This window comes from Hippoglossus hippoglossus, chromosome 14, assembly GCF_009819705.1.
Source record: "Hippoglossus hippoglossus isolate fHipHip1 chromosome 14, fHipHip1.pri, whole genome shotgun sequence".
NCBI classification, from domain to species: Eukaryota; Metazoa; Chordata; class Actinopteri; order Pleuronectiformes; family Pleuronectidae; genus Hippoglossus; species Hippoglossus hippoglossus.
The window spans coordinates 15,731,823-15,759,745 of NC_047164.1; the positions used below are offsets into that span (position 1 = coordinate 15,731,823).

The window sequence follows — 27,923 nt, forward strand, 5'->3', positions numbered from 1 at the left end:
TAATTTACATAAACATTTAAACATACAGAACCATTCATGTTGTCATTGTTAATTTTTTTAATTTTAGAAATAGATAATCAAATCAAATTGTAACTCCATTTTTCCTTTTGTAACACTCGTACTCGGTTGGATGGACGTCATTACAAACGAGAAGAGACAGTCATCTCATGTTATTCATATATAAAACATCCAAATGACCTAAGCTCTCTTCTCTCATTTAAAACCAGAACATACAGCACAAGATCCAGCAACTACTGAACTTTAGACATCCATCATGTACGCACCAGTATTGGCAGAACTGGATTCAGTAACTATCATTTACAAACTTCCCTCAAACTACAGTCCTTTGTTCCCCTTGGAGATGTAAAACATTGTCTATGTGATGTTTTTTATGAATCTTGTGGCTGGTTTTATTCATTTATTTCTACTGTATTGTTTTGCTGTGGCCTGTTTTTAATTGTTTGTTGCTGATTGTGAATATTCCCTTTTATCAGGCCTCTCTTGGAAAACAGATGTTGATCTCAACGTGACCGCCCGAATAAATAAAGATTAAATAAAACTCCATGCGCGGAGCATCGACGCCCGGCTGGTGACGTCACCGGGCGGGGCGGGGACACATTCCTACTTTTGTCTCTACGTGGAGGACGCAGCTCCGCACACTGGACGCTGTCTGGACTTTTAGACGCACCGACGGTGAGTTACAATTTCCCTGCGACTTCTAGAGCAACAGCTCCCGAAAGCCGGAGTTTATCTCAGCCTCTTTAATTCAGGATAACAGCCTCGTCCTCCCCGGTCCTCCCGCGTGATAGCCGCTCTCCTCCGGTAAGAGCTGCGGCTCTGCAGAGTAAACAGAGAGTTTCCTGTCTATAAAACTTGCGGGGTCTGTGGTTAGCCGGCTAGCTTTAGCTGCATCTTTCATGGAGCCCACTGAGGTCCTGAAATACTGAAGTGAAGAAGTGTTACCTGGTTTCATGTGTGGCTGGAGAACTTGTAGTAGGAGTAAAGTGGTAACTGCTATTCAGAGACACAAATAAGCTAACCTAGAGAGTAACTAGTAATTCAGCATGGGTGCTCATCTCTCTCTCTCTCTCTCTCTCTCGCTCTGTGTGTGTGTGTGTGTGTGTGTGTGTGTGTGTGCACGCGTGTGTGTTCAAACTCCATGTTTTTCTCCGAATTTACACTTTGTGAATGTGACACATACTTAAAAGCGAGTTAGCTCGTTTCGCCCCGCCGCCTCTCACCGGAGGGAGGACGCCGCACAGGTGGAGCCCGACCATGACCGTGGAGCCACACATAAACACAGACACAGTGTAGGTGCTGAAGCCCGAACAGGTCTTTAGCTGTGTCAGGCGTGTGCCGCCTCACTGTTTGCTCTTGTGGTGCTAGATCACGTTCCCTTTTTAACTTGTTGACTCTTTCTATGATGCCGGGCCGATTCTAGTAAATGTTTTACCCCCAGTTAAATAGATCTGCCCCTCCCTCTCTGGTGTGCCATGTTTCTTTTGATATGGTACAGGACATGTGCGAGGTGGAGTTTCATAAGTTGATGTAAGAAAGTGATCCTCCAAAAGAAATAGTTCTTATGTGATGTTTGTTTAAGTGAGTGTTACAATGTGCTGTGAAGGGAAGGTGGTTGTTTGAAGACTGAAGGGGGGGGGGGGGGCTGTGTACTTACTCATATGTGTAAAACAGTGTTTTATGTGCCTGTTGTTTTTCAGCTCTGAATGATTTACCAGATTTTTCCTGTAGACCCATCTGGGGCTGTATCACGTCCAGCACATGCACATCTGGGATCCCAATTGAGGATCACTGTTTGAACTGCTTTAGACAACAAGGTTGCGTGACATGTGATAGCAACAGAGAAGCCCACTTGCTAAATATTGTGACCTGGAACAAGAATCATGTTGTGAATACAGTTGCTCATCCAAGGTCGGTGTTTCCTATTCAGCATTTCTGACTGTCTGCCCTTGGTTGAAGTCTCCTTATGCTTCTTCAATGGTTTTTTTTTTTTAGATGGAAAGGTTATTTAACAAATGGTTGATTCTTAAAGACAAGTATAATAAATCCATATTTTGCACCAGGATTCTGGAGACAATGTTTTCCTCATTGTGTCATCACTGGAAAAAGTGTTTGTACATCTTTTGTAGGAAAGAGAAAAAGCTGTAACTCATCCCAGCTTGTCATCGATGTGATCGGTGAGGTCATTTTTGCCCTTGTATGCGCCTGTATGGTATGTAGCAGCTGTAGTAGGTCAAATGTGAGTTTCCCTTCCTCTTGCTGCAGAACCAAATGAGAGCACCTAACTGTCGGTATGTTAAATACAGACATGATGAGCCTGATGCTATCTCTGTTAACCAGACAGTCAAGAATGAGGGAGGGAGTGAGTAGGAGTGAGTAGTGTAGCGTTTCCTCTTCACACACACACCTGTGAACAGGTTTCCCCACTTCCTGTTCTGTCAGGAATTTGAACAGGTGCCTTCACCTGTTATCTAGCACAGTGAGAGTGATTGAGTTGCTGGTGAGCTGCACTGTACTAGTCATTTTCATTAAGGATTAAGGTAATTCCAATTAAAAGTCTCAACGGTAACCATTATTTATGGATCTGATTTTTTTTTATTTCTGTCTGCAGAAAAATACACATATGAAAAATACATTATTTTGTTTGTGTATATGTATGAGTTGAGTAAATATGGATGAAATCTTGAAAATTTGAAGTGGATAAAACATGATTACTTTATTGCCTTTTCAATTTATCATGTACCAAAATAGGTGGATAATATTTGATCAAATTATTCAAGATTATTGAGAAAACAAACTCCAACATCGATAACAGTTGATGTTGAGATATTGGTTGCCATCTAATTTTTTACTGTTCCATAATGTTTATAACAAAAATTTATAGTGTAATGAGTTATTTTTCTGCACAAAGAAATGATCGTGATATTTGCATCCTTTCTTTGGGGGGCAGTGGCTTCTTTATATCGTGCAGCAAGGAGGGATGCAGTGTCTAAATGAGAACCTCAGCAAAGTGCATGCATGAGGGAAGGGCGGTACTTCAGCTGTCTGATGATACAGTACTTAAAGGGTAATGCTTTACAGTGCTTTTGTTGAGTAATGACAAACCCTCATAGGTGTGGCTGCTTACCTGCAGCGACTGTTTCAGCAACACCTCAGTAACCTGTCTAATGACATTCCTCAGACATGGCGGGCGGGGCTTCCTGTGTTCACCCCCTTTAATAGCACGGGCCTCTTTCACTTTTTGTATCATTTATTCCGGCTCCAGCCTTTCATTTGAGGAAAGGTAGAGTACTATTTCCATGATGATTGACCATATTGAGAGCTTTTATAATACCCCTGAAACCAACCTGGTTGTCGTGCGTGCAGCTGTACGTGAAGTGAGAGATGTGTCAACTACACGTACAATATTTGTTGTCGTCACCTCCTCATTACCTGCCAGCCGGGCTGTTTGTCTTCTCCACGCCACCTGAAAGGGAAATAAAGGGCTGTGTTGCCGACTGTTTGGTGTTTATGAGTCAGTTCGGCAATTGTGACTGAGTAAAAACGTCCATGTTCTTGCAGACAACGTTGGGTGTGTGCACACATGAACTTGACCACATTCGGGAAGGGTGCCCAATCTATTTGCGTGCCTCCCAATTCCCATGCAACTGTGTGGATGAAACACTGGCAGGACGGGGTGTGTCAGCACGGCACATTTAACTGGGATCGGCCCCTCCATGTCAAATTGACTGAAAGATCTGTCTGAGGTGCTGTTATTTTGGCTCACCGGTCAAACCTGGTGTTAGGAAAGAAATACTTGTCTGTGGATGATGTCCAGCAGTAAAGTAAGAGCTAAAGGACTGAGCGAGCTTCTTGAATCAGGAGGAAACTACAAAGCAATTCCAGATGCTGTTGTTCTGCTATAGTGCTGGATATCACGTGACCTTGATGACTGAACAGCTACACAGAGGTGTAGATGACTTGCATTTGTTTTTATTTTGTGTTCCTGCATTCCTATGGATATTTGTGGGATTGTTTGTTTGTCGGCAAGGTTACACAAAACAACTGAATGGATTACCACAAAACTTGGTGGAAGGATGTGGTATGGGGAAGAACTCGTTACATTTTGATGTGGATCCAGATCAGGGGGCGGATCTAGGAATCTTTTTAAAACTTTCTTTAACATTGCGAGATCGGACATTTTTCAACATTTCCCAGGGAATAATTCATGGATCTTGATGAAAAAAAATCAGGCACATTTAGGGAATTGATATCTATGATATACAGCTTGATTTACTATAAGGGGACTGTTATCCTTTGCCATTTATTAATAAAAAATATGGCAGCATCATCCTCATCTATTGGACCCTGCCCTGTGGCCAAGAACTGACATTTAAAAAGTGTATTTGAACTCTATCAAGAGCATTGATGTGCTTTCAGGCAAATACGAGCTGCTCCATTTAGGAGGTTGGTTTTACATTTAGATCAGTCCAGGAATTTTCTCGTCCCTCTGACCACACAGACCAGCTGTCAAAGAGGACAACTGCCTGTGGAGCCTGACACTCTGCACTCATTTTCTAGCGTTACACAAGATTTATTGCCGCTGTTTGTGACGGTGATTACAATCCCTCTATTCATCTCTACCACCAGCGATACGTCTCGCATTTGTCCCCCTGCCATCTGTGCCCTTGCTCCATGTACTTAACCCCTCTTCTGTTTCCACTCTGCCTCGGTTGAGGGTGTGACATGGGCTGGCAAATGAGGTCATGTTTGTTGGCCCTTGTAGACGGGCTGACTTCAGCAGCCACACTTCACTTCCTTCTGAGGAGAAGTTAAATATAGCAACACTGGCATTATCATTTTCCTAATTGTTTAGTCAGGAGTTTGTGCTTTGCCCAGTTTTAGTCGTACTTTGCAAAAGAAAAACATGCTGTTCCGTGTGCTTCTCCGAATGGCATTTAGAACTAACGGTTAGTGCCGACACTGAAGTGATGAACCTGCCTTTGTTATTAGAATCAGTTTTCTACTATATCTGGCTTTTTCAATCATAGAAGAAATCAGGATTAACACGATTTCTTTTATTAATTTGATGAGAAACTGATTCTAGATTTGTACAGGACAAAGTGTAATGCTTTGTTTAAGAGATAATGACTGATATATCTGTTGGAAGATAATATCAATATGAGGCTTTCACAGAAATATCTTCATCAGTGTTTTTGTTCAGCGCAAAATATTTGAGTTTTCTTTTGGTTTAGTTGGGTTCAGTTTATCTCAACAGTTTTTTGGGGGAAAAGATTCGGAAGAAGCAATATGCATGATTTTTATTTATAATTAAAAAGTTTATGGTTTAACTGTAAAATAACAAGACTCAGTTACATTTCTTGTCAGAAAGGTTTGATATCAGTATCTGAAATCTTTTCCTTCCTAACATCGGCATTGTATCCTCTCCAAAAAAACAACCAAAGTGGTTGAGCTCTTACTATCGGAAGATACTTCAGGAATACTATTAGTGTCATTCATTAAAGAGGATTCACGGTTACTGGTCTTTTGTTCATTGTCTCTCTGTCTGAAAGATGATCGCTCACCTCAGACATGGATTATTTTTAAATACTTACAACCAGGTGACACACGATCCATTTGACTAACTGGACATTCAGCTATTCCCTAATATGGTTTACTCATGCTCTATCATGGAAACCAAAACTGGCCTTGCCCAGGATTTCTGACTAATACGCTCTGAAAAATCCAGTCTGTACTTTAAATCAGGAAATGGGAACCAGGAACACACTTCTGCCTGGAAAAAGTCTGCCGCACAAACCTCATCTTTGTTGTCTGAACACTTATGTTAAAGAGAGGAATGCCATCATACCAGTTCAGCCTTGGAGAGCGAGGCAGCACCCCCTGCTCACCTCTCTGTGAGCGAGGCTCGATTTACCCAGGCCTCATGCATTCCTCTGCCACGACAGAACGGGAAGGAGGTTCTCAGAGGAATTTCTTATTTTCAGATGGTTGCTTTGCCTCAGAGGAGTTTGGGAACACTGTGTTTTCGTTCAAGAAAAATAAAGGGAGACTCACTGGTCTTGTTTTGTGACTCCAGTCGTTACACATTGTAATGAATCCCTTTCTCCCACGTGAGGACACTTTTCTCAGCTACAGTTTAAAAACAATCAGCCCAAAGGAGCTCCATGATGATCCAACATCCACAGTCTTTACTTTATAGAGAAGCAGCCCTCACAAGAGGCTCACAAAATTGTTAAGTTGACACATTAAACTGTTCCTTTAGCTCACTTTTAATGATGCTTATTATTTTAATTCTAAAATAAAATGATCGTTTGATTTCTAGAGCATATAAAAAGGAAGAAAATTACAGTAAAATGTATTTGTTGTTTCAGGGGATCTGATTTATAGTTGTAGTAAGAAGATGTTTGATCGGGTTGTGACAAAAATCTCAAAGAAAGAAGCCGTCTCAGCCTGTCTAGCAGTTTTTTTTAACAACACAGGCTCGTTACTATACAATAGAACTAACAGGAAATTACTTTGATTATGGGAGAGAGACATGCTTGGAAAAGGAAAAGAGCTAAAGGGAACAGAAGATATGAACAGCAGGTTTGCAGATAAAGGAGGATCTGTGAGGAGAGGGGCACATGAGGCACTTTTTAGAGTTTTTAGTCCTGACAGAAGATGTGGGGTGACTTTTATTGTGCTGCTCTGCATGGAAAGAGAGCTTCTGTATTGGCACAGAGGTAGCAGAGTGTGGGCCGCTTTGTGATTTTAGCGATCTAAAGCAGCGGTGAGATGAGATCGGGGGAGTGTACATTGCTCATTGAAGACGCAGATAGGCAGTCTGGGAAAGTTGCAAGGGTTGAAACTAAGGAGGTTGACAAGAGGCCGATGAGGACGGGAGGGCTTCCTCTCAAGTCTAACCTCCTGTTATTTCAAGACCCCACTGATGACTCTGCCCTTTTTTCTCTCTGCAGTCGCACCTTTTTCTGCCTGACCACCTCAGGTCAATCACAGAAAAATGGCTGGAAAGATCACAAAAGAGGAGGTGGAGGAGATGAGGATGACCTTTCAGAAAATTGGTGAGTAAAATCAATTTTATCTTGACCGTATGTTATTAATTTGATTATTTGATAACTGCACATTCACAATATTTGCTGGTTACAGCTATGGCCTGACTAATTTACAGTATCTGTTGGTTGATAAAAATCTGCCATTATGAGCCTTTCACAGACACATTAGTATCGACCTTAACGTGTGCCAATATGAACATTTTATTTGAAAGAATAAACAATGCAGAAAAGATGTGCATTATTTTTTATTTGTTTTTGTTGTTTATTTTTTGTGGTTTATTTGTTTCTGTAGATCTGGACAACAACGGATTTATCTGTGATTATGAACTCAATGAGCTCCTGAGAGAGGCAGGCCACGTCCAGCCTGGGTACGTGGTTCGTGAGATCATCCAGAAACTCGATCGCAACAAGGATAACAAGATCAGCTTTGACGAGTTTCTGTCGGTACGTGAAGTGGAGCTCACAAACACCCCGTCCAGCTTGACAAATTTTCACCCCGTTCTGAGATTCTCTGAGGTGTTCTTTGTTTTCTGCTTTGCCCCAAAACCACCTCGCCCTCCTGAGTGAGACTGCTATGCAAAGCAACTTTCAGCAGCTAAATGCACACGGCCTCTGCAGACCACACATATACACACACGCATACAGTACGTGCTAGGGGAATGTGGAAGTGAGGTCAGCAAAGTGGTGTGAGTTCCAGTGTTTAGTTTCAGCAGTGATGAGGGAGCAGTCATTCAAGGGCTACTGCATGATTCAAAATTTCAAGATGAGGAGGGTGAAGCTGTGTTTTGTCGCTCTATAGTAGTTTGGATGTCTTGTTTCAGGGTGTGTGGCTGTTTGGTCATTATTAGCTTAACTCTGACTATGATTATGACGTAGTCAGAGTTAAACAAATGGAATTGAATGAACCTAAAGCATTTAGTCTAACGAGCTCATTTATAATCTTACGAGTTACTTAATGGTTTCATGATGTCAATAGTGACCTAGAGTTTATCTGTGTTCTTTTGTAAGTAGCAGATTTATGTATGATATTATAATAATGTGTATATTGGTTGTACTGCACCTTTTTTAAAACAGTTTCTGTACAAAGAAAACAGCATTAATGCATTTCAGGACAATTTTATAAAAACTGGCTGATAAAAGTAGAAATAAATCCACCAAAATAAACAACTTTAAACTTTGAACATAAACCTATTTACTAGAACTTCTAAATATAAACTTAAATATAAAAAAAAAAATAATGGAACTGAATCAACAAATGTTAAGCAATTAATTTTGTATATAATTTGTATCACTAGATTGATCAGCTGATTTAATTTTTTTGGGGCAAAACTGTGATTTGACTTTTACAGTCAAGTATTGTTCATGTGCTGGCAGGAAGCGTCTATATCCGGGGTTTCCCAGTTGGCTGAAAAATAACATTGTGCCATTGTTTTGGAAAAATTGTGTGCTTCAGAACCAAGGTTTCATAAAATAACAATTTACCAGATATGTTCTTCTGCATGAGAACAACCCAGATTAAATGCTTGTGGGATGGCCCAACAGTTCCCTTATAAAACTACATTTTAATTCACTGGATCCAGATTTTTATTTAGATCTGCACCAAATAACACCTGGATCTGCTCCAAAATTGAATGAGCTCTATCCTGACCCCTACCACATTCCTCCTGCAAGTTTCATAGTATATTTGTCCAGTAGTTTTTGAGTTAATCCTGCTAACTAACAGACGGACGGACAATGAATAACCTCCGTGGCAGAATCTTCTTCAGAGTCCACACAGCATATACATATGTTAAGCTAAGCTAAGCTAAACCAAACTAAAACTTGCAGAACTGAGTGGAAATCTGTATCATTCGTGTAAGGTCATGATTGTCTTTTTTTGTGGTTACCCCTTTTAATCTAAAGTGCACATACAATGACGGCTGGCACCCTGTGACCTTGTGTATATTTCTGTCGAAGTGTGCTCTACTTGTGAAACAAACGTCTCAGTGGCAGACTGAATAGCTCATTGTGGCTGCACCAACGCCTGTGGGGCTGTGGTCACTGATGAAGCAGTGATAATTTCAGCTTCAGGAAGTATCGCACATATCAAGATAGAAAAACCAGCTTTGTCTCAAGCTGCTCACATGTTGTACATTACTGATAAGCTACACGTCACACCACAGAGCTCTCTGTGCTCTCATTAGTTGTTGTTGAGACCTGTTTAATATTTAGAGGTACTTATTATTAATTATTTAATGTAGAGACACTGGGCAAGCCTTTGGCTGCTGTGGTGGATGATAATAGCTGTTGCTTGTTGGTTTACTGTTACTGTTGATAACTCCTAATTACATACTGGCACTCACTCACTCAGCACTGTAACACTAAGATTGGATGTGTAGTAACAGTCCCACGGCAAATCACTCCCGTGCACTTAAATGCACTAAACAACATCAGTTGCTTTTTTGAGCTCATCGACCTAATGTCTTCCTGGACTTACTAGTAAAGAACAGTTTTTTTCAGCCCATTCATATTGTTAAAAAATGTAGCTTCCTGCCCGATCACCACTTGTCCTCATCCCTGTAGCCAGCAGGTTGGCTTTGTGTTGTAAAGGCAAAGAGGCAAATTCGGCTGTGTCTGCTCTGTGGCCTTGGCTGTCACTAGGGCTAACTGGAGCTTGATAAGACAAAGGAGAAAACTAAGTATTTAAACAAAGAGGAGATGATTTAAATCACCGACTTATGAATGCAGCTAAAGATGGTCTTCACCGTCCATTTATCAATTTATTGCCTTTTTGATGATTGGAGAATTTTTGTTATTAATTCTAAAACTTAGTGACTTGTCTAATCCAACCTATATGTGAATGGTGGGTTACACATCAGTTCAGCGGACTCATGATGTAATTACCACAATGTGGTTGATCTGGGTTGAGATTTCTTAATAGATTTACATTAAATTGGACTGGACTGGAAGGCTGTACCTAATCAAGTAGCCACTGATTGTTACTGATAATTTCTATCATTTAATTGAAACATTAGCAGAAAACAGGAGAAGGGTATACTGACAATTAATGCCAGTCATTTATTCATTTTTCAATTGGTTCAACTACATCTCAATTGCTCATACCTAAATCAAAATGCACAATAAACATTCCGCAACTTTCAGCCTAAAGCAGAAAGGATTTTCGTGGCATAGGAGAGATTGGTCTCATAAGTGTTCTGTGATATGTTTTAGATTGTCCAGGAGCTGAAAGGCAGTGAAATAGCAAAAACCTTCCGGAAGGTCATCAACAGAAAAGAAGGCATCCTGGCTATTGGAGGGACGTCCGAGCAGTCAAGCGAAGGCACACAACACTCATTCTCTGGTAAGTCACAAACAGTCTTGACCTCATGGACGTTTTCTCCTTCTTCTCTCCAGTCGCTGCCAATGTTTGTCTTAAGGCCTTGACTTTGTGCAATTCAGGCACGGATGCATCATTTACCAATGAAGAAACATAATAAACAATATTACCTGCTGTAATGAGTCAGCATGAGGAAAACTGTCACATATATCGTTGGTGTTTTAACTAATTCTTGTATATGTCCACATTTACAGAGGAGGAGCGATTTGCCTTTGTGAACTGGATCAACACGGCTCTGGAAAAAGACCCTGACTGCCAACATGTCCTGCCTATGGATCCCAACACAGGCTCCCTGTTTACATCTGTCGGAGATGGTATCGTTCTCTGGTGAGAGAACCTATTTTCTCTTAAAGCTCTTACCTCCATCACTTAGCTACCCCAGGACAATCAACAATGACAATATTCTACTTTGCCGTAAATAGAGAAAATACAAACACAATACGACTACATTCAATATAAAATATTCACTACATATTCATTTTGTAAAATAAAAAGTAAAAAATCTACAAACCATTGAAACTCGATTTAACAATTGAGTAGCATAATCAAATCTGTGCTGTTAAGATAGTTAATAATAGGTTGAATTCAAGGTAGTATTGGATAACTTTGTCATGTATTTAGATCAGCATCAAACAGACTGCAGAGACCAATCGTCTGTGACGGCACATATTCCAGACACATACATTGCATGACACATAAAAACTCTGCTCACATGCTGAAGTTAACTTAACAGGGATGTTGAGGACTTGGAAAAAAAGCATGTTGGCCAAAATGCTAATGAGGAAGCAACCCCATATGATTCAGTCAGCTATGGAATTTTTTCTAAAGGTTAAACATGCTTAGTAGTATTCAGTATAGATAGTAAATGACTGCAAAGAACTGAGAAATTACATTATCAGTATATTAAAAATGTTGTCTACAAAAATAAAATTTTGGCACCGAGTTCCTTTAAACCAGAGTTCACATACACACACAAACCACACATGCAAACTTAAATCCTTTGCAAACAATGAACATGTGTGTTGCTATCCCTGCTTTGTTTTTACAACATAGAAACAAGCTCATGTTTGGTTTTGTGTGTTTACACAGCAAAATGGTCAACCTGTCGGTGCCAGACACCATTGATGAGAGAACCATAAATAAGAAGAAGCTGTCGGCGTTTACAGTACAGGTCAGTAAAAAATGAATTCATGATGGTGAAGTTTTTTTTTTACCATCAGTCTTTATGCAAATCTTCCAACAGCTGATACTCTGTTCCTTACAGGAGAATCTGAACCTGGCCCTGAACTCAGCTTCTGCCATTGGCTGCCACGTGGTGAACATCGGTGCTTTAGACCTGAAAGAGGGGAAACCTCATCTGGTGCTCGGTCTGCTGTGGCAGATCATCAAGATTGGTCTGTTTGCCGACATCGAGCTCAGCAGGAATGAAGGTTGTTAAAACTGTTCATTACATAACACATATTTGAGTCTGTGCTCCTGTCAGTAGTGTTTCCTTGTCTGAGGTCAAGTAGCTTAACTGATCAATAAATGCCCCCTGGCAGCTCTGGCAGCGTTACTGAGAGATGGGGAAACTCTGGAGGACCTGATGAAGCTGTCTCCAGAAGAGCTGCTGCTACGCTGGGCAAACTTTCACCTGGAAAATGCTGGCTGGCAGAAGATCAACAATTTCAGCAGTGACATCAAGGTGGGCCTCCACACTGACACTGAGTCCAGCTGGTGTATTAAGACTAGATGCAGGAAGGGAAACCACTGTCCTAAAATAAGAAGATTACAGGAAGGTTCTGCAGTTTGTTTTGACACACCAACACAGGCATCTATCAGCACACTGAACAACACAGCACATATTTGTGTTTACACAAGCTAATGCAAATAGCTTAGCTGCTCCACTGCTCCCAAAATAGTATTGAATGGGTTGTATCTCTGGCTAACACTGACTAATGTCCAATGTTTCAGTATATTATATATGTCTAGACTGGGTAAAATGTACATAGTGTTTTTGTTTTCTCTGAGGATGTTCCAATTACTATGCCGGGGGGTTGTTGGGGGTTTCCAGGACAACCATGCATGTATACAAATAGCTAGTATTAGCTCTTCTCTAAATTTTATGTAAATTTTATGTAAATTCTGTATTCAAACTTATATTTAATATATACCAAATATAATGTTCATGAAGGAAATCTGATGTAAACACTGCACATTTGAAGAAGCATGTATGTCACTGTTGATAGAAAAAAAAAATACAAAAAGTATTGTCCACAAAAAGCTGTTTTCATGAGACAAAAAGTTATACTCATTTTACACAATGAATCATTTCTTTTGTTTCTTTACATTATCTTCCAGGACTCAAGGGCCTATTTCCACCTCCTGAATCAAATCTCCCCAAAAGGCACAGATGAAGACCAGCCTCGCATAGACATCAACATGGCGGGCTTCAGTGTAAGAACCTTTAACGGTCGGCGGTCACAGTTGACGTTCTTCACCCCATGGTAACAGCTGTACGGTGTCTCTGATCTGCAGCATGTGTTCTGTGTGTTGTTCAGGAGAAAGACGACATGAAGAGGGCAGAAGCCATGCTGCAGCAGGCCGACCGGCTCGGCTGTCGACAGTTTGTCACCCCAGCTGACGTCGTCAGTGGAAACCCAAAACTCAACCTCGCCTTTGTGGCCAATCTGTTCAACAAATATCCAGCACTGACCAAACCTGAGAATGATGACATCGACTGGGGATTGTTGGAAGGTATGGAGAGCAGAAGAAGTCAGATTTTTACTTCTAGTATTAGAGCTTTGTTGTGTTCTTCACAATTTTGTCATAGTCCATGTCTAAATACACAATTTACAACCAACCAGGGATGAATGGAAAGATGGCTCTGTTGCTTTTAGATACATTCAGCATTTGACCTCCAAAGCAACAGAGGTTGAGAAGAACCAGTTCTAAACAAACGGCTATTTTTTTTAGTCAACTATCAGGCCTGCAGCCTTGTTTTAGCATAGAAACAAATATAGAGTGTACTATCCCACTGGACACATTATTAGTTGCACATCATGTGTTTACAAGTCGGTGAGAGTTATCTGAATAGAGTAGCATCAGAAATCAAAAGAAGTGTACCAGACCTGTTCAGTTTTGCATATTTTGAGTCACATTCACTCTAACTGAGGTATGCTGCAGTGAGATCACCTTGAAACCCCCTGAATACCAAGATGCTTTGCTGTTTAGGTGAGACGAGAGAAGAGAGGACTTTCCGAAACTGGATGAACTCATTGGGAGTGAACCCACATGTCAATCATCTTTACGGGTACGTTGCACACACGACAATGTTGTGTCACTCCTCTGTGAACATTAACATCTGAAGCGTTATATCAGCTGCTGTGATCTTTTAATGTATATAATTGTACTAATAATCAACACATTCCTGTATTGCAGAGACTTACAGGACGCCATGGTCATCCTTCAGCTCTATGAGAAGATCAAAGTGTTAGTTGACTGGAACAACAAAGTCAACAAGCCGCCATACCCCAAACTGGGAACCAACATGAAAAAGGTAATCGAAACCCCCTTGCAGTTATTCCTAAAAACGTTTGTTTTATGTTTGTCGTCTGCCAACCATTTTATTTTGTGCCCCTAGTTGGAGAATTGCAACTATGCGGTAGAACTGGGCAAATCAGCCAAGTTCTCCCTCGTCGGCATCGGCGGGCAGGACCTGAACGATGGCAACGCGACCCTGACTCTGGCACTGGTGTGGCAGCTGATGAGAAGGTGAAACATAACTACAACAGTGTCTCTTCAGAAAGGAGAGAAGTTCAAATGCATCTCTAAAATGAAAGAAAAACAACAAAACTAAAGACCTATTTTGTATACAAAATACATAAATAAATAAAAAGGGCAAATGCTTTCAAGGAATTACTTAGTTTTTCTGGGGAAAAATTCAAATACATCTGAATGATGAGGATATTTGGATTTGGAGCACAGCCGTGTCACCAAATAACATTTTGTTTTTCAGTCAGCATGTCTGTGTGGTATTTTGAAACGCTGCAATCACCATCAGTCTTCATTGTCAGATTCATTGTGATAGCTACATATTTACTGTAAACAATTTCCCGGGACTCGGCAGTTATAAACCTCTCTTTCATGCCAGTGGTGGTGTTTAGTATGTGCGTGTTCCTCCAAATCCAGACCACATTTCCATGAACTCACTCGGCTCCCGACACAAGGGATGTGTGTTGCCATATTTGGTATTTCTCCATATTTTTGTGTTCTTCATGTCAGATTTTCCAAAGTTTGTATGACCCAAAACATCACAACAAAAGTCCATGCTGCTCGACATCATTATGCGGTTTTCAAGTTTCTTTTTTTTTGGGGGGTTTGTTTAGTTTCAGTTCCACGTTCCCAAATCTTTGCGTTTAAAAATAGAAACAGTCACCCTGTTCAATTCATGTGCTTAATAAACGAGCTCCGTCTCCTCTCTTTCAGATATACATTGAATGTATTGGAGGAACTGGGAGATGGACAGAAGGTAAACGATGCCATCATTGTACAGTGGGTGAACAACACGTTGGCGGAGGCTGGAAAATCGACCAAGATTTCAAGCTTTAAGGTAAAGCTGCTTTTTCCTAGATTCAATTAAAATGGTTTCGATATAGAATTTATAATAGAGTCAAATGTGTGTTTAACAAGTCATCTGAGATCTTTTTTCAAAAGTCTTTTCTGTCTTTCAACTGCACTTCATGGTCTTCATCAGGGAAGGGAGCTGACTCAGATGTCGCCACATGACAAAGTTTACAGCGTCATATGATAACATGTGGTCGTATGTGGGGGTGGCACCACTGTGTGTTTTCTCTGACTCATTTGTTGATGAGGACCTTGAGGTGCGGTTGAAAGCTCCTCCTCCACAAAAGAGGCAATTTCCTCCAATCCGTGTGTTTCTTTCTTCAGAAAAGCCACCGTTTCCTGCACAATTTTTTAAAAGTCCTACTACTTGTAATAATGTGGTGTTGATGAGCCATAATATTTAGTATTGCGTTATTTGTGTGCCCTAAACTATAACTTCACAAGATTCAGACAATGCAGACAAAAGGCGGATCATCTAATATTCCCCATCTAAAATGACCTGTAGGCCAAAATGATGTCTTGATTCTCGTAATATTACGACCTTGTTCTCGAAATCTGGCATTTGTTTTTAAGAACAAACCTCCATTCTCAACAAAGATAAGTTCACAATCGAAACAATCCAGCAGTTTCATGTTCTTTACGTACAGGCAGTGTCGTACAAACTAAGAGGCAGTACATTTTCTGATTGGTCATGTCAGCTTGTGTGCGTCAGACCCTTATTCTGTGTTTGCTCTGGTGACCAGGACAAGGAGATCAGCAGCAGCTTGGCGGTATTGGAACTGATCGACGCCATTCAGCCCGGCAGCATCAACTACGACCTGATAAAGACCGGCACCCTCTCTGAAGACGACAAGCTGGAAAACGCCAAGTGAGACTTCCTGTGACAGAAAAAAAAAAGAAGCAGCCTTCTGCAAATTATTTTGGTCGTTTTTTCACATGTGACGATCTCTCTGTCCTTCCTAGATATGCCGTCTCCATGGCGAGGAAGATCGGAGCCCGTGTCTACGCTCTCCCAGAGGACCTCATGGAGGTCAAACCCAAAATGGTGATGACAGTCTTTGCCTGCTTAATGGGTCGGGGGATGAAGCGGGTCTAGGAGACTTTACTTGTACCCAAAAGCCATTAGAGTTTTAAAAGAGCTCCCCCAACTGAAGGAAATGAAGAATGGTTTTCTATTTGAATGAGAATGATGCAGTCAGAATCATACGTTTGCTTTTGTCCCTGCCTCTTTTTGTTAACAGAGGTGTTTACTGAGGATTAATGTTCTGTCCTCTTTATTTAAAAATCCAAAATACTAAATTTTCTAAAAGAGATGGGTCTTGTGTTACAGACGACAACTTGTTACTTTCAATATCCAGAACTCTTAAATAATGTTAGTTTTTTTGAAGCGAGGATGCATATTTCCAGCTGCAAGGTTGTTTACATATTTTTCCTCAGACTGATAAAGTAAATTATATCCTTGACTAAGCAACACACATTCCAGAATTCCATGCTGATGAAAGAAACGCTTGTCAAGGCAAAAAAAAAAAAAGAAAAAAGAGTGAGATGTTCGGGTGCAGCACACGTCAAAAAAACACCCAAACATTCACTCTCATTTGATGATGTACAAGCATGTCTTAATAACTGGCACTATAACTTCTACATATCTACATGCAGCAGTCTTAAGGTGAAATGACACTAATAACCAGCCTGGTGTGCTGTCTGGATGCTTGTTTCTTGGGATTCTTTTGTTAAGGTAAATGCTGTTTTTTGGGGTTTCTGGTGTCTTTTCTTTGTTTTTTACTTTGGTCTGTTACGTTGGATGAGGAGCAGGCAGACTGGACTCTCCTGGCTTCTGCTGTTCTTTCTTCTTGTCTTAAAGATGACGTGTACTTGAGCATTGAGGTTTCTCCCCCCCCCCCCACCCTTTTATTTTGTATCCAACATTAGCAAATATAAACAGTAAGTTAATTCCAGGTAGCTTCATGATACTCAATGACTGGCCAAATTGTATTTGGTCTCATGTTCATATCTACTCAAGTGCTTTACATGTAACAATAAATATGACTTTGAAAAACTGCTTGTGTGTCATCTTCAGACTTTCGGGTAAAGGTATCGTCCACAGGCATTGGATTGACAGTTGAGTAAGCAGTGATGCTCCGACTGGTTTGTTTAAACTAGATAGTGCATCATCTTTTTTCTTTACAATACATAGGAAAAAAAAACATTATAAATTTTAGTAGGAGAAAATCTGGTCAAGATAATGATAAAATAAACACCATCAATGCTGAGCAGTATCTGTGGAGTGATTCGAACATTTGCTCAGATTGCCAAAGTCGTTGTACACCTGTTAACAGCAAACATATTTTACACAGTTGTAAAATTATATTGAATTTAAGAATGAAAAAAAGATTCTTGCCCTCAGACACCGTATTAACATGTTTTTTGAGGAATGAGGAATAAATTGATAGTTTGTAACTTTAATACATTATATTTCCACGACAACTGAGCAAACTCCAACTCCTCTGAGGCAGATTATAAATATCTAAAAGAAAATGTACCAGGAGTGAGCCCAGTAATTTATTTATAGGAATAGAATTTTAAAGTGATGTTAAAAGAATTGTTCAAAATAAGCAATAAGCTGGGTTTTCTAACTGGAATTCTGAGAAGTTTTAAAGTGTATCATTGGCTCTTCTACTTTGTTAACAGCCATGATTGACTCTTGTTGTACATCAGGGGCTTAGTGGTGGCAGATTGCAGTTCACTGTTCAATGGCCTGAATCTCAGTCACATACAAAATCCTCTGGGCTCGGCTCCCTCAAGAGTTTCTCATCAGGCTTCCAGACGTCCAGATTTCCAAGGATCTGATTAGAGCCGAAAGCTGCCAGGCTCAGTCAGAGAGCGGCAGGGATGAGGAGGAGGCTGCGTCTCCTGAGGACTCCATTATCTGGATCTTCAAACTCCATTTGCATCGGAGAGTGTGTCAGTGTGGTGTTGGAAAAAGCAGTTTGAAATTATCAAGAGAGCGGATAGAGTGACAAGAGCTGAGAACATGCAAATACCCAAACACATCCCTGAAATAAGTGATTTTCAAGAGAAGAGGAGAGAGGGAGCTCGTACAAGAACAAGTCTCACCTCCATAATGGAAAGAGATCAGAATTCTCATAAGGAACCAGGATAACACAATTTGTCACTAATAAGGAAATATTATACAGCTTAATATTACAGAAAATATATATAGCCAGCAGTCGAAAAAACTATTAGGATCTTACCAACACAATAATGTAGGTCTTTAAATACTTGACTACAGGTGCTGAAGCTGGCAGAGGTGGAGCCAGTTTAAATTAACTACCTCATACTGGTGAAGCTGTTGAATGGTGGTTTTGGGGTTGTGGGAAAAAAAAGAAAATTCTGCTACACTGATTTGTATTACTTTTTTACGATTTTCCCTAATATTAGTGTTTTTAATTAAATGTTAAATATATTTTCTGGTCTAATAAATAACACAATTAATCAACTATAATTTATTAAAAAAGAGAGCACACATCCCATCTATTTTAGAATCTTTACACTGATCAGTGTAGTTTTTGTATTAATCTTAAAACTCTTTTATTTGTCTATAATGCTCTGTATGGATCATACATCAGAAATGTTTGTGGTTGATGAACCAGCCCCTCAGATCCTCTGGTTCTTCTTTTTGTTGTGGTTTCACAAAGAGGAACTAAAGCATTCTTCTTTTAGCCGTGACGCTCCGAAACAATCCGATCCTCTGACTGGAGGGTTGGAAATTAAAAACCCACCCATGTTGTCTGGGTTTTATGTAGTGTTTTGTAATTTGATGGTTTTCTTATTTCTATCTATTCTCTATCACTATTATTTATTCTATTGTAAATTGTTGTTTTTAATTTTCGATCTTCACATCTTTTGTTGTCTTTTCTATTATTGATTGCTATGGTCTGCATTAGTCTCTAAATCTAAATCAAATTTTTTATAAATTGTTAATATCCTATGTATTGTCCATCACCTGTAAAGCTAATTAAAAAGGGGGAGAAAAGGGAAATGTAATGTATATATAAAGTATTTTATAAGGCCAACAGGGTGTATAGAGATGAATTAAAGCAGAATAACCAGTGGGATAACCTGTTGAAGTGGCTGCTCGCTCTGTGCTGTGTCTCTCTCTTCTCTCCAGTGTAAGAGAGCAGCGGAGGAAAGGCACCGTCAGGAGGTCGTCCCAGAAGACTCCTCAGTCTGAAGCTGACATCTGGGCTCTCAACCATTCAGAGGGTTCTCTGTCCTGCCGGCAGCCCCCTCCCTGGGTGAGCTCAGTCCAGCTCAGGTGGACCACGTGTTTATTACTAAGCTGAGGAGGAAGAAGGGAACACACTTCAGAAAATGTGGCAGGAACGGGACTTTGGATACAGCTCCATTTTTACTCTCACAACATCCACTGTGGAGACGGAGGATGGACTGGCCTGGAAAGAGCTGCTCTGGGTGTGTCTGTGAAGGGACGTTACACTGAGGAGTTTATTTGAGGAAACTGAAGGTAAGAATGAAGATACTGAATATGTGATCTAATGCACTTTTCCATTTCTTTTGTCTTTTTTTATAGCATAAACTATTATTATGAGATAATCTATATTTGCTTCTTTTGTAAAAAATGTTATTCAAAACTAAGCACTATTTGATTTATACAGTTTGTGTGTTGCAAGTGAAACAAACAGAAACTTTGTCTTACATAATTCAAATTAGTTCTTATATAGGAAGAAGTATTTTTGCCTTGTTACTGGCATTTTATTTATTTTTTTATTTTTTTAAATACCCAAAAGAGGGGTCTATAATTTCCTGGAAAGTTTCTTAGTAATAAATGATTAGATATTAATGGTAGGGAAAATTAATCTTGCCCTGAAAGAGAAAGCTCAGGATTTACAGTCAAATAAATATTTATTCATTTTCTATTGACAACTTTCTTCTTTCTTCTTTTTATATTATTATTTTATATTTATAGTTTGTTAAATTGTTAGTTTGCCTGCAGACAAATGACCTGTCTTGATCACGCAAAAGCAATTCATTGTAATAAATAATTTAATAAGTGTGAAACTACACAGTTCTTTCTATGATACTATAGATATTATGAATATAGACCCACACAATGGAAGGTACTAAAATAAATTTAAGTCAAACGCCTTTTCCCGTCCACACTTACAGTAATATATAATATAAATAATAGTCTTTGTGCAGTTGAATGGATTTAAGGCTGAATGTCCAGTTTTCGCAGCCTCCACTTATTTGGCTCTCAGGCCCGTATAGCACATACATCCTGGTCTCCTAAGTGATGCGGCTCCTGAGGGAGAGAGCAGCTGATTGGCTCACTGAGCCGCAGAGCTTCAGGCCCACTGTGTGTGTGTGTGTTTTCGTTAATGATCCACCAATTAGTCACACAATGGTAACAGTCGTGTATGCACCCTGTCACCTGTCTGCGCTGCACCGGGGTTGACTAAGTGTCTCACTGCCGTCATGGTCTCGAGTGGCAGGATGGGGTGGGTTGATGAGCGTGCTGGAAGTGGATTGTGGGTAAACTCCCACCACCTCAATAGTGTATTTCAAGCAATGAATCATCTGCATGTAAATGTGTGAGTTTCTCCTTGTATAGTTGCTTCAGTCACCACGGCAACCAGCTGCTGTGTGACAGGGCAAGCTTAGGGACCGTGGCAGAAGGTCCCAGTCGTCCCCGCCGTCCCCTGACTATAGTCTGTCATACGCACCATAAACACTGAGGCTGTGAACTATAAACACTTCCCGCTCCTGCCACAGCATCACTGCAGGAGAGGTCAACTGCAAACATGTTTATGAAAACAGACGGCTGCAGGAGGATGTGGCTTTAACACGAGCGTTTATCTCCTCTGAAGCTCTGAAGATGACGGGCCAGGTGGCAGAGATGGACCGCTCATCCCACAACCTCTCAGTGAAGACCACCTTGGAGGAGGAGATCGGGAGAGCTGAGAGTATTCTGAGCAGGTGATCATTTCATTTCATCGTGTGTGGCGATGCTCTCCGCTCAGGGGGTTTGTTTAAGAGAAGCAAACTCGAGTGTTTTGGGGTTTGTTTTCCAGGGTGCCATCTGTCTGCGATGACACATCCTCAGAGCTGCAGAGAGTCGCCGCTCTCGACCCTCGCGGAGGCCACTCCAGAAATTCTTTTCAGAGGACCGGAGCCGTCTCAAGGTAAAATGGAAAGAAAAAGCTTTCGTAAGCTGAGTCATCAGAGAAGATGAAACTTTGCTTTGTTGCTTTTTTAAAAAATAACTTGATGCATTATAAATAAGCATTTATGCAAAAACATACCTGTCTTTTAAAAAAGAAATGCCCACAGCTATTCCTCCAGAAGTTAAAAACTGTTTTGCTCCAGACTTTTTGAGGTGGAAAAAAAAGCTAAAGTAATGTTCACAGTGGAATTTGATGAGAAGCAGCAGGACCATAACAACAGAGAAAGCATTTTCCATTTCCTTTTCTGTTTTAGACTGAAAATTCTCCTGCTTTGTTTGAAAACAAATTATTTTTCATTTGTTTATAAAAAAGAGTTTGAGCATCTTTGACAGATTAAAAATCTAAATATTTTTTATACCAAAGCAAGATCAAAAATATATCCTACGTTTTTGACACTGAGAAATTCTAGGATGCCAAAATAAAACATCTTTTCTTTAAGGACATTTTCCCCAAATAATGTGAGGTATAAGTTTACTTGTGCCATCTTAAATATCACGTGCCAGACTAATTGTGATTCATTGGTGGAATTGTTTGATCCTGTGAGGCTGAAGTCAAGCTAAATGGTATTGTTCTCTCAGTATTTAAAATAAAAAAGGGTGTTGCATATAAAGGTCACAGTTGACTACTATAATCTTTTTTGTGGGAAAGACATGCAAGTGATTTCTTTTCATAATGTCTCTACCTGAGCTGGAGATGCTGCCAGTCCTCTGTTATACATATTCATATTAATTCATTTTATGTTTTAAATGTGGCTCAGCTTTATTATGCAGATTGATGAAGTTGTGTGGCTTCTGTCTCACTGTCTTCATATATAATGGGAAAGTACAAGTTGTTGAACAAAAATAAAGAAGAGCCTGCACACTTATGCCACTCTGTGCCACAGAAAATTTAATTAAACAACGTTTCGATCCGGAGTGGGATCTTCGCCGGGTCCTTTCGTGAAAGTACAAGTTGTTGCCCAAACTAAACAGTTGTGATTGAAGCTTTGATTCCTGCATGATGTTTAAGAATGTGTGTGTGTGTGTGTGTGTGTGTGTCAGACTGGTGAGCCTGGTGGTGAGACTGAGGGAATGGGCACACAGGAGCCTGGTGGAGGAAGAGCGGCCAGACTCCTTCCTGGAGCGCTTTCGTGGCCCTGAGCTGAGAATGGCCCCCAGCCGCATCAGCAACACACAACCAGACGCCAATGGCAACAATGCCAAAGGGATCTTTAGGTATGCTCGCTCTCCTGCCACCCTGAACCATGACTGTGCACTTTGATGAGCACTACATTACACAGAAGGGAAAAAAGCGGAGAAACCAAAATAATTTAAATTATATAAAATAAAAACAATTCAAAAATGTGTAGATTCAACTGTTTGATGTGCATATGTTGTTGTGTATGTGATTATAATATATTATAAGATGCCTTTTGTTTCTATATCAGGAAAAAAAGCTTAACAAATTTAGAAAAACCTTCCAAAGTGTTAATAAAAGATCTAAAGTGTTCAAACAAGCTTAAAACTGTTTAGATAATTGTTTTTATTGCAGTTATTGTGTTGCAGTTATGTATCTTGCAGCTGCTTTTCTTTTATTATGTACTATGTTACAGAAACATAAGCAACAGCTTAGTGTATCATCTGCCATCTCTCCATGCTTTCAGGAAAAAGTGGAATCTGTTTGTGGTGTCCCCGTCCGATGACGCCTACTACCGCTGGTTATTTGTTATCGCCATAGCGGTGTTGTACAACTGGTTCCTTGTTGTTGCAAGGTAATAACACCTCAGTCGCTTTCTGTTCGGGGCCTGCAGCCTCCGGAGACTGGATGTTCTGTCTGCTGCTGTAGCCTGAGCTGTAATTCATTTCTCTCATTCATCCATAGGGCATGCTATGATGAGTTACAGGTGGGCAACTACATCTGCTGGCTGGTGTTGGACTACCTCTCCGACACTGTGTACCTGATGGACACTTGTGTCCGTCTACGCACAGGTAACAAAATATAGCCTCTTCCCTCAAGGCATTATAAAGTGCTTAGACCTAAAGGCCCTATGTTTATACATGTAATTATTCAAATATAATAATTATGATGGTATACTTCACTATTTGTTGAAAATGTGATAATCTATATAAGCTATGTATAAGTCACTTTCAGCACATTACCTGAAGATTCTGAGTTTGGTAGCATTTAAAATCCTATTCTAACACAATGCAGAATTATCGTTATAAGTGTTGTAAAAGAATATGTTCACTAAGATCCAGGTCACAGGACTAAGTCAAAAACTGACTTCCCACAAGTCATTGCATTTGTAATGTTAATTAAGGCCAGTGAGTGGAGTCATGTGAAAAAGTAAATAAGAGCATAAAAAGCTGCTCTGTGGAGAGCAGAACAAACTTTGGACATAACATAACATTTCATTTTATTACATTATAAGTGTTAGCGAATAGTTGTCTACATCCAGCAGCCACAACACAACACAACATAAGCGTTTACTTTGAGTCAGGATTTTGGCTACATGATATTTCTAAGTCTAAGCTCGATCTAGCTCATGATTCATCTCATGACGTTCAATGATTTTTACAACAATGAGCTAATATGATGCATCAACTGCCCAGCTGAATCTTTGTTGTTTATGTTTTCCCAGGTTACCTCGAACAAGGTTTGCTGGTGAAGGACCACGCCAAGCTAAGAGACAGCTACGTCCGTACATTGCAGTTCAAGTTGGACGTGTTGTCCATCCTGCCCACTGACCTGGCCTACATCGTCACAGGCATCCACACGCCACAGCTCAGGTTCAATCGTCTGCTGCGCTTCCCTCGCATGTTTGAATTCTTTGACCGCACAGAGACACGCACCAACTACCCCAACATCTTCCGCATCTGCAACTTGGTGCTTTACATCCTGGTCATCATTCACTGGAACGCCTGCATCTACTATGCTATATCCAATTCTTTGGGATTTGGCTCAGACACTTGGGTGTTCCCCAAGAACGCTAATTCCTCCCTGACTCGGAGTTACGTCTACTGTCTGTACTGGTCAACTCTAACTCTGACCACCATTGGAGAGATGCCTGCACCTGTGCGAGATGAAGAGTACCTATTTGTGGTCTTTGACTTTCTTGTTGGGGTTCTGATCTTTGCCACAATTGTGGGAAACGTTGGCTCTATGATTGCCAACATGAATGCTACCCGTGCTGAGTTTCAAGCCCGGATCGATGCCATCAAACACTACATGCACTTCCGCAAAGTCAGTAAAGAGCTGGACACGCGTGTCATTAAATGGTTTGACTACCTTTGGACCAACAAGAAAGCAGTCGATGAGCAGGAGGTGCTAAAGAACTTGCCAAACAAACTGCGGGCTGAGATTGCTATCAATGTACACCTGGAGACCCTGAAGAAAGTGCGCATCTTTCAAGACTGTGAGGCAGGACTGCTGGTGGAGCTCGTGCTCAAACTACGGCCGCAGGTCTTCAGTCCGGGGGACTACATCTGCAGGAAAGGGGACATAGGTAAGGAGATGTATATCATTAAGGAGGGTAAGCTGGCTGTTGTGGGCGATGACGGGGTCACACAGTACGCTGTCCTCACCGCTGGCAGCTGTTTTGGGGAAATCAGCATTCTGAACATAAAAGGTAGTAAAATGGGAAATCGACGGACAGCCAACATTCGCAGCTTGGGTTACTCTGATCTTTTCTGCCTCTCCAAGGACGACTTGATGGAGGCAGTGACTGAGTATCCAGATGCTAAGTCTGTGCTGGAGGAGAGAGGCCGGGAGATCCTGACCAAGGAGGGTCTTTTGGATGAGAACGTGGAGAGTGGTGGGCTGCAGAAAGAGGACACAGAGGAGAAGGTGGAGAGGCTGGAGTCCTCCCTGGACTCCCTTCAGACTCGCTTTTCTCGTTTACTCAGCGAATACACGCACACTCAGCAGCGGCTGAAGCAGCGGATCACTCTACTGGAGCGGCAGCTGAATCAAATGGACTGCGACACAGATGCAAACCATGACAGTGGTGCCCCTGCAGAGACAGTCAATGAAACAGACCCGGTGCCTGTTGCCCACACAGATGGGTCTCCACTTCAGAATAATGGGCAAATAGAGGACAAGAGTCAGACATCATAACTGTCTCACAGATTTTAAACTGTATGAGATATAGACTCATTTAGAAAAACCTCATGACACACTCACCTAACGTTTCATCAGTTTAACTGTGTAAAGAGAAGTCCAGTCCACATGTCAATAAACATGAAAAGAAAGCTGACAACACGGCCATGCCAAAGCAGATTATGAGTTTTTGACTTTGCCAAAACCAGTGAGTTGAATGTGTTTAAGTGTTGGCTTTAAAGCTACTTCCCAGGATATGTCTAATTATATTTCATTGGTGAAAAAAAAAAAAAATCTAGTATACATTAAAAATCAGTAAATTTAAGTTTAAATGTCTCTTAGAAAAATAAAGGGTGCATTTTTGGATGAAAAAGCACTGAAAACTGCGGGTTGCTGTCGATTGTTGGTCACTTGTAAACATCTTGTATTGTATTGCATCAGCAGAGGGATTCAGTTCTCCTGACATGCACTGAGCTCGGGCTCTGTACACCTCGTCTCATTCTGCCCCTCCTGGGAGAAAAGTCCGAGGAGAGGTGGTGGAAGGTGATTTGCTGGGTTCACGTACACAAACACAATTGTTTTCCAGCCTCCTCATTTTCCAGGTTAGATCTGAAAACTAGGATCATTATCACGACAATCGTTTTTCCTCATTTTCCTCCCCCACGTCAGCCTTTGTAGGACAATGACTTTTAGCTCTCACTCACAATTTCCAGTTTTGGTTTTCCAGCTGAGCCACAAATGGTCTGCAGTTGAGGGAGATTTTTATTTGCTCTAAAATTTACTTTGCCAATCTTTTATATTAAAATGACTTAGCTACTTTGTCCTTGTTTTCGTTTAGTTGCTCCCATTTCTATCAGACATACCCTCTGGATTGAGGGACTGGGGATTTTCCAGTTATTCAGTCTCGACATTCCAGGATACAAGTGAACCACATGAGCGGTGACGATAAGAGCAGCTGGAACAATGCCTCAGCGGCAGAGCTGGCTATAGTAAAGAGGCAGGAGGTAATGAGTGCATACGTATCCCCTGCAGCCCCTGAGGGCGTGCGTGGGTGGGATCAAGTGCCACAGACAGATCTCCAGTTACCTTCTGCAGGCTGGTCAAACAGCATGTATACAAAGTCTCTTTTCTGGAAAGAAAACAGACAGTTACAGGTCTTGATGGACTCAACTATTAAAATCTGTTTTCGTCAGCAGTACATGAAGACATGTAACCCTAGCATGAGATATTCCCAGTAGACAATAGTGATTTGCAAATGAAAACACTAGTTTTTTCATATCATGTTAGGCTGCAATTAATTGAAATGCAACTATCATTGAAATCTGGTCAGAAACAATGATTTTCTGTAATCATACTTCCAAAAATCTTTCACTTCACAATGTTTATTTTATTATTTTACACTAAGGCATCTTTTGACCCATAAATCACAGAAATCATAATCACCTCAGGATCACGCAAAATCTACTCAACCGATTTCTATTAAACTTTAGAAGTCATATTCAAAAGAGATTTAGATCATGTCCATGTGTTTGCTGCAAGTCTATTGAGATGCATTTACAAGAACCAATCAAAATTAAACATTTAAATCAGAATCTGATGATACGTGATGAACTGTCAGTCAAATACATTCCCACACAGTCCTAAAAAAGCTGGATAGCCTATTTATCAGGTGTTAACTCTTGATAAATAACATTTTAAGATGTATGACCTTTACTGTTGCTTATTTAGTCATGAAAAATGAATGTGGTGGAATGTGAAACGTTTTTGGTGGTTTTGAGTGCCAATAAATTTTTACCGACATGAACCTTCGAGTTAAAATTAACTTTGCATTGGATGCAGCTATTTGTCATGTTTGAGTGAGGGATATGAACCCGTTGCTCTATTTGCACTGTTGTCTTCTCCGTTGAGCTCACTCAACAGGTGCAGGGCAGCGTGCTGTCCCCACCCAGCTCCAGCCCCCTACCACATCAAACTTCAGCCACCATGTGTCATGTGTGCAGGACAGCTGGTGCGGTGTCAATGGGGCCTTGTGTGCATGGACACTGCTTTGAATGAAAATAAAAAGGAGAACCTTCTCTGAGCAGGACAGTTTAATGTGTACCTTCTTTTGTACACTGAAGACTTTGGGGTTTTAGATGAAAATGGCACGAGATTTCAGAAATTCAGCTTTTATTTTCTGGTATTCACATTGAGCTGTGTTATTCAGTTTAGGGCGTAGCACTGTGTGTACCCTTCAAAGTAAAGGAACAGAGAGAAAGACATTTTAAGTAAACTTGCACTCAGTAGAGCACATACCACTGTCCAGTCCCTTTAAATTCAATCAAGCTGCACCAAATGTCACACTCATAGAAATCAGTTCCCTAAATATGTTTTCATCAAGATCCATTACTTATTCCCTTGGGTTACAATCTGACTGACCGGCTTTTGATGGCATTGGGTTTTTGAATTTCCTCCTGATTAGTTTGGATACATTTCTCTATAAACTGGTTAGAGAATTTTCATGTAGAGTTCTGATTTCATTCACGAGCTACTATAGCGATACAGATTAGTGAG

General features: G+C 40.6%; 2 protein-coding genes across 3 annotated transcripts; both read left to right on the top strand.

The window, feature by feature from the left end:
- The first annotated feature begins 598 nt into the window (after window positions 1-598).
- Window positions 599-17,110, top strand: LOC117774436 (plastin-3-like). 2 transcript variants are annotated; one of them, XM_034606860.1, is made up of 16 exons: window positions 599-693; window positions 6,975-7,079; window positions 7,363-7,514; window positions 10,281-10,410; window positions 10,641-10,773; window positions 11,536-11,617; window positions 11,711-11,876; window positions 11,988-12,130; window positions 12,787-12,882; window positions 12,987-13,182; window positions 13,660-13,738; window positions 13,867-13,984; window positions 14,069-14,199; window positions 14,914-15,037; window positions 15,795-15,919; window positions 16,015-17,110. In XM_034606860.1, the coding sequence occupies exons 2-16, from the start codon at window positions 7,019-7,021 to the stop codon at window positions 16,145-16,147; spliced, it is 1,869 nt and encodes a 622-aa protein (XP_034462751.1). In that variant the 5' UTR covers window positions 599-693; window positions 6,975-7,018; the 3' UTR covers window positions 16,148-17,110. The 2 variants fall into 2 exon arrangements, with proteins under 2 accessions (XP_034462751.1, XP_034462752.1); XM_034606861.1 differs by having other exon boundaries at window positions 684-822.
- A 2,177-nt stretch (window positions 17,111-19,287) lies between these two features.
- cnga2b (cyclic nucleotide gated channel subunit alpha 2b) lies at window positions 19,288-25,388 on the top strand. Its single transcript, XM_034607508.1, has 8 exons — window positions 19,288-19,366; window positions 19,486-19,573; window positions 20,937-21,045; window positions 21,141-21,251; window positions 22,334-22,507; window positions 22,936-23,043; window positions 23,154-23,260; window positions 23,914-25,388. The coding sequence occupies exons 3-8, from the start codon at window positions 20,945-20,947 to the stop codon at window positions 25,386-25,388; spliced, it is 2,076 nt and encodes a 691-aa protein (XP_034463399.1). The 5' UTR covers window positions 19,288-19,366; window positions 19,486-19,573; window positions 20,937-20,944.
- The last annotated feature ends 2,535 nt before the right edge of the window (window positions 25,389-27,923 follow it).

Bases quoted from the DNA above. Each gene is read 5' to 3' on its own strand.
- LOC117774436 (XM_034606860.1), top strand. From the start codon at position 7,019: ATGGCTGGAAAGATCACAAAAGAGGAGGTGGAGGAGATGAGGATGACC. The intron at 10,411-10,640 runs GTAAGTCACAAA...CCACATTTACAG, and splicing joins CACACAACACTCATTCTCTG to AGGAGGAGCGATTTGCCTTT. The intron at 11,877-11,987 runs GTTGTTAAAACT...GCCCCCTGGCAG, and splicing joins CGAGCTCAGCAGGAATGAAG to CTCTGGCAGCGTTACTGAGA.
- cnga2b (XM_034607508.1), top strand. From the start codon at position 20,945: ATGACGGGCCAGGTGGCAGAGATGGACCGCTCATCCCACAACCTCTCA. The intron at 21,252-22,333 runs GTAAAATGGAAA...TGTGTGTGTCAG, and splicing joins AGGACCGGAGCCGTCTCAAG to ACTGGTGAGCCTGGTGGTGA. The intron at 22,508-22,935 runs GTATGCTCGCTC...CCATGCTTTCAG, and splicing joins AATGCCAAAGGGATCTTTAG to GAAAAAGTGGAATCTGTTTG.